The sequence below is a fragment of the Athene cunicularia genome, assembly GCF_003259725.1.
Source record: "Athene cunicularia isolate RWA chromosome 5 unlocalized genomic scaffold, athCun1 chr5_part3, whole genome shotgun sequence".
Classification (NCBI taxonomy): domain Eukaryota; kingdom Metazoa; phylum Chordata; class Aves; order Strigiformes; family Strigidae; genus Athene; species Athene cunicularia.
The window spans coordinates 3,677,685-3,683,690 of record NW_020799103.1 but is presented as its reverse complement, the minus strand read 5'-3'; the positions used below and the strand labels follow the sequence as shown (position 1 = coordinate 3,683,690).

The following is a 6,006-nucleotide window of genomic DNA, read 5'->3' as shown; positions in this document are numbered from 1 at the left end:
GGGGGTGTATATTTTTAAAACCTCTGCACATCTCACTGATTTGTTGTTATAAATAAACTGTCACGCTTTGAGATGAATGCCAGAGCCTCGGCTTATGTGTATCAGTTGGGAATTCAGACCAAAATACACTGAACATTACTATTCTTTTAAAAATGTGTCTGTCTTGCGCCTGCTTATGCTGACACCCTTTTTTTACCCTGTTTTGCCTTCTTATGCATAGGTTAATATTTCTACAGGCTACCTGCCTTTTCCATAACTTCAGAACTTAGCAAAAAACAGCCTCTGACACAGACATGGTAAAAATGTGCCCAGTCCTGCAAACACTTTCACGTACACTTAACTTCACAGGTGTGAGTATCTCCACTGAAATTTAACGGTGAAATAAATGCTGCTTTAGAAATTAATTACACAGGGAGGATTTTGCAGGATGGGGGCCTCACTAAAGAGCTTTCCACTGTACCACAGTTCAAACGCCACCTCCGTTAATCAGCTGTCTTTAATCTACCCCTCCAGCAGCAGCTTAAATATCAGACTTTCTGCTCAAGCCCACAAGGTTATACATTTTCACCTTCTGCCCGTTTCAGCAGCTACTAAACCTGACAGAAAGACCTCTCCCAGCAATGGGGAGAGAGTTCTCCCAGGGAATACATGTGAAAAACCTGATGGCTGGAGCAAGGAAGCCATGCCAGCAGAAAGGCCGGGGGGCAGGGGCCACTCACCTGTGGAAGTGGTGCCAGAGGTGCCCATCGGCTGGCTGTTCATGTGTGTCTGCATGTGAGGAGGGGTGTATGTATCATAGCTCCGTCCATTCACTGATGGACTGGTGGGCAGCATGCAAGAGTAGGAGGAGGTCTGGCTGGGTACCGGGGGCTATTGGAGCAAAGGACAAAACAGTGTTAAGTATCAGCCGAGGTAAACACAGCGTTACACTCTTCTGGATGGAGGTGACAGCCCCCAGAACCGGCGCGCACAGGCAAAAACAAGCTTCAGTTTCAGATTCGGGGACCTGGATGTAAAGCCCTATTTAGGAGCTCAACCAAGCAGCCTCTTGCCAGAGGTTTTTAGTCTACAGAAACAACATGGACAGTCAGCGGCACGTTTTCAGACACGCTTGGCTCGCAGATCCCTACATCTAGATGATAACAAAGGTGATACATACCTAAGCCAAGGAACCAAAGCCTGAGCGCTGCCCTTGTTTGTACTTTTTTAGAAGGAAGACGTCTCATGCCATTTGCAGCCAGAGACAGGGCTGATATCTGATGTCGCATTTGGTGGTGTAACTAAAAACTATTAGGGGTGTAACTAAAAATTACTCCCCTGGGGCACATGGGCTGGCTCTGCATCTGCAAGCACGTTGCACATACGCAGAGATGACGTGTGGGGGTTGATCCCCCATCAGCCGCAGTCACCCCAAACCCATTCCAGCAGCATCCCAGGAGACCAGACATCTCCATTTACCTAAACGCCAACCCCTAAACCCCCACCTGCCAAGGAGAGAGCGGCTGAGGGCAGGGGGTGAAGGATGGCACGGTGCCAGCGAGGGACCAAGCAGGGGCATCTCCCACTCCAGGGTGCAGCCCCAACACGGAGAGGCAGCGGGGGCAGGTAGCAGGATGAATAATTCCCGCGCCAAGCGCACGAGACTCAACACGTCTGCACATATTTCCTCTGTCGGCACATCCCCGACACGCACCGTCTCCAAAAATCCTGACAGCCTCGCTCACTAAGCACACACGCTGTGCTCTGGGAGACCCAGCAACACACCAACGCATCCGCAGGGAGACGCCGACAGTTCGGCTGCCAAATCTCCTGCTCCAACATAGCGTGGCCATCACACCGTGGTGGCCACGTAGGCAAGGCTTTCCAGCACAGCTCACGCGTGCCAGATCCCTGCCCGGGTGCCCGGCGGTGAATCAGGGGCCTCCTGCTTTCCCAAGGGTCCCCTCCCATATCAGCCTTTTGATCTTTTGTCATGAGCTCTCAGCTCGCTGCCGGGAACGGCGCCACCGGCCTCCAACGTCACGAAATAGCAACCTAGCCAACGTCATTTCTTTCCGCAGACTTGCGAGACTCTAACTTTATTTGGTTAATTTTGGTTCAGCAATTAGTAACATAGTAATTGCCGCAGCGAAGGAGTCAGGCTCTCTAATCTGCTCGCCTGTCTCCAGCAGTGGTCAATGCTGTGTGCCTCAGACAAAGCTGTAAAACTCCCGTAATTGGCCAGCACCTTCCTAGGCCAACCCCACCATTAAAAAAGGAGGAATTTTGCATCTGAAAGGTCTATAGAAACAGACCCCAAAGGAATAGATTTCTTCCTAACCCAGCTGGTGATCAGCTAATGCTTTCAGGCATGAGGATTGACAGCTCTTGCAATTCTGGCTTAGCTGGCATAACCACTGATGCTAATCACATCCTTCCCTCTCTCAGGTGTTCCTAATGTGCCGCCGCCACAGTACCTACGCCGAGAAGGTCGGATCCCTCCAGCAGCTTATTCAGGCAGCAATTTCCACAATACTGCACCAGTGAGTTCCATAGGTTAACCGCGGGTTTTGTTGGGGTTTTTTTGTTTTATTTTGGTTTGGTTTTCCCCAAAAAGGGTTTTTTCATCCCACATTTGTTGCCTTGTAAATCTGAGGACCTTTCTCTTTTAAAGTTCAGGAAAAGCGCTTGTTGCGCACCTTACAGTGCCCTTTCTCTTGCGACCCTCCCCAGTAGGGTGTATTTTCAGATGCTGGGGAAGCCTTTGGTGCTGGTTTCCCTGCAGCATGGTTTGGGTCCATAACCCCCCATCCTGCAGAGGTGGGGCCCCCACCCGCCCCCGGGGCCTCCGAGTCCCGAGGGAGCGTTGTGCCGCGGCGGCAGCACCAGACTTACTTGCATAGGCAGGTTGTTGGCCATGGTGAAGCTAGGCATGGGCGGCAGCGCGCTGTACGTGTTTGTGAGCGCCGTGTCCGTTCTGCCCAACATGGAACCTGATGTGAAAGAGGAAACTATAATAGAATAGACAAATAGATGAACGCATTAGTTTAACCGCAATTACAATCGGTGATACAGTCTGAGAGTCTCATTTTCCCAAGAGGCTCGAGGAACGTGAGCGGGTTGGGGGCATTACCGGGGGTGGTCGGTTGCGGGATCGGCTGGTAAACGCTTGTGCTGAAACTACTACTGATGGGAATGTGGCTGGGAGTGTTGCTGGCTTGTCTTCGCTGGTTCCTCAGCTTCTCTTCCCTTCTCCACTTGGCCCTTCTGTTAGAAAACCACACCTGAAAACAGCATTTGAGACACGTGAATGAGCTTACAAGGACCTCCCCCACGTAACTCAGGGCCACGCTGATGGAAAGCTGGCTTGCAGCGTAGCAAAGCAGCGTGCGCAAGCAAACCCCAGCTGCAGTTATTTTCTTGAAGGGGGAGATGGACAAATACCCAGTCATAAATAGGGGCTGCCCTGTGCTTTGAGAAGCCAGGAATAACAAAATTAGAATAGTAAGAGTGAAAATAACAATAGTAGTAACTGCACAGCAACTCAGTACCTGTATCCTCGCTTCAGGCAGGTCTATTTTAGCAGCTAGTCTCTCCCTTGCAAACACATCGGGATAGTGAGTCCTCTCAAATTCTGCAGAAGGAAGTATTGTCATGTTAGTTGCAAAGAGTTAATGTGGCTGACTGTAAAGTCAGTCATTCCTGCACTGCCTGTGCTCTAAATGCTCTTAAGAAACATCACTGTAAAGGCAAAACTGAGCTTTCTCCGTGTGTGTGCGTTAGGCAGCAGGACGCCTTGCCTGTGGGGGAATATTGCTAAGGGGATAGGCAGGCTTGGGTGCAGCGCTGCATCTTTCAAGGAGCAGTGAGGACTTCTGCCTCTGCTGAGGGGGTCCCCAAGGCAGCTCTGACCCTGTCACCAAGAAGTGAAATGGCACGTCGCTAAATAACAGTGGAAAATAAGAACAAAGATCCGCAGCGGGTCAGAGGCGAGGTGCGCCCAGGCCGGTCAGGGAAAAGGGCACCTGCTCCCAGCCCCGGGCAGTGGCAGCGCTGGGGACGGGCAGCAGGAGTGGGGGCAGGCACGGAGAGCTGCTGCCAGCCCCAGCTGCCTGCCCTCGCCTTCCCGGCACACGGCAACGCGGCCCGGCCGGGGACGCGGCTCAGTCAGCGGGAGGAGATTTATCCCCCATGAGAGGAGCCCGGGGTGCAACACCCATGTTTCAGTATGAGCTGTGCCCCGGGTACCTTCCCCTTAAAAACCTTGTAACAGCTATTCAGTGCAGATCGCAGCCGCTGGTGAATATTTGGGGCTCAATGAATGAAAGAGCGTGGAGGGAGCCACGGACTTAAAATATATACAGATATATGTAAGGCCCGTGAATGCCATGCTGCCACTCAGCTCTTTCTATAGCCAGGGCACATTTTGCTTTTCTCTCCTGCTTCAGCCACGGGAAAATGCCACTCACCCTTCTCAAGGGCTTCGATTTGCTCTTGGGTAAAGGATGTTCTATTTCTCTGCAGCTTTCTCTTCAGCTGGAGTCTCATTTGGGCCTCGTCTGAATCTTCTCCGTTAGAGCTGATGGAGTTAGTGTTTTCCCCTCCTCCCTCCTGTTGCGGACAGCCATCTGCAGAACCGAGAGTCGGAAAGTGAAACGCAGGTACCCTTGTTCTAAGATGCCTATCAGAGAAATAACGCGATTGGAAACAAGTTCGGCCATGTTTGCTGACACCCTCCCTGACAAATGGCTCAGGTATCAAAGCAACATCGCGCCAACGACCCGGGTGCCACGGAAACATTTCAGTTTCCAGCATTATCCTAAACGTTGGAGATGAGGAATTACGATCGCCCGGTCTTAATTTCATTTTGTTTTTCCTCTGAAATAAAACATGCATAAAAATACTTTCCCCTGAAAGCGATTCTTTCCCCAAATCGCTGCTGAATGCCATGGCAGTCTCCTCTGTCTGCTGCATTTATTTACCTATTGCTATATTTAAAATAGTGATGTTCAGTATTTCAGATTATCTATAATCAGTAATTCCTATCTAATCAATTAGATGTTGATAGGTTTGCAGAAAATGCTATTAAGAAACCAAACCAAGCTTGTAATCTTTTTTAAAAAATATTTATCCAGTTTTTATTTGAATTCTGCACAGTCAATTTCATTTTAAAGGTTGTGAATTTAGAAGTGCCTGCATTGTTCTGCAGTTTTATTCAACTATTGTATGAGTGTGCATTGCCTTGACACCTATTACTGAGCACAGCTGTAATTATATCATCACCAAGAACAGGCTATAATTGCTGAAAATGGAATTTTATATTTAGATAAAAGGACTGTCCATTCTTTGTAATGTGTTGCACCAGAGAAAAGTAAGATTTCTTTTAAAATTTTAACATGTAATTTTAAAAGAAATAGTAGCGAGTTCACTAACTAGCTAAATACGCTATTCTGCAGCTGAACATTTGGCATATCATTTAAGCGGTACATTTTTAATTAGGGTATTTCCACCACTTTTAATGCGATTTCTATCATTAAACAGGGGGAAAGTTTCATTGTGCTCTCCTTTCGGGCGGTCGCAAGGATGTGTCCCGTGTCCGGGCGGCTTTGCGGGGCTCTGCGGGCACCCCTGGGTGAAAGAAACGGACGGTTCTGTCGAGGCAGAGAAGTCGTTGTCCCTAAATTAGCTCTCCCTCTCCTTTCAAAGCATATTTTTTCGAGGCGTTTTGATGTCGCATAAAGGAGAAGACGGGATGAGGGACGCATGGGCTACTTATGCTAATTCCCTTGAAAAGTTACGCCAAAAATAAATAGCGACACTCCCGCTACATCCTTTAAATATTGTGGGAAATCAACTTTAAAGTAATATCATTTATAATCGGCGAACAATGGCCCCGGCCTTCAAAGCTCGGGGGGAATTGTGACAGGATCTGGTGGGACCCTTTCAACCACTTTGAAATGTTTTAAAACCCGAAGTTTCTCCCCCATTTAAACACAGGGATTCAGCGGCCGTGGTCACCATATGGGC

General features: G+C 49.1%; 1 protein-coding gene across 2 annotated transcripts in view; it reads right to left on the bottom strand.

The window, feature by feature from the left end:
• The window catches only part of PAX6 (paired box 6), a 5,803-nt gene extending 1,196 nt beyond the window's left edge, over positions 1-4,607 (bottom strand). The window contains exons 1-5 of one of the 2 annotated variants that reach the window (XM_026850836.1): positions 4,449-4,607; positions 3,531-3,613; positions 3,113-3,263; positions 2,875-2,990; positions 720-870 (exon numbers count right to left, since the gene is read on the bottom strand). In XM_026850836.1, coding sequence (XP_026706637.1) covers positions 720-870; positions 2,875-2,990; positions 3,113-3,263; positions 3,531-3,613; positions 4,449-4,527 — 580 coding nt within the window. In that variant the 5' untranslated portion in view covers positions 4,528-4,607. The remainder of the gene's footprint in view (positions 1-719; positions 871-2,874; positions 2,991-3,112; positions 3,264-3,530; positions 3,614-4,448) is intronic. The other variant, XM_026850837.1, reaches the window with a different exon arrangement.
• Positions 4,608-6,006: the final 1,399 nt, after the last annotated feature.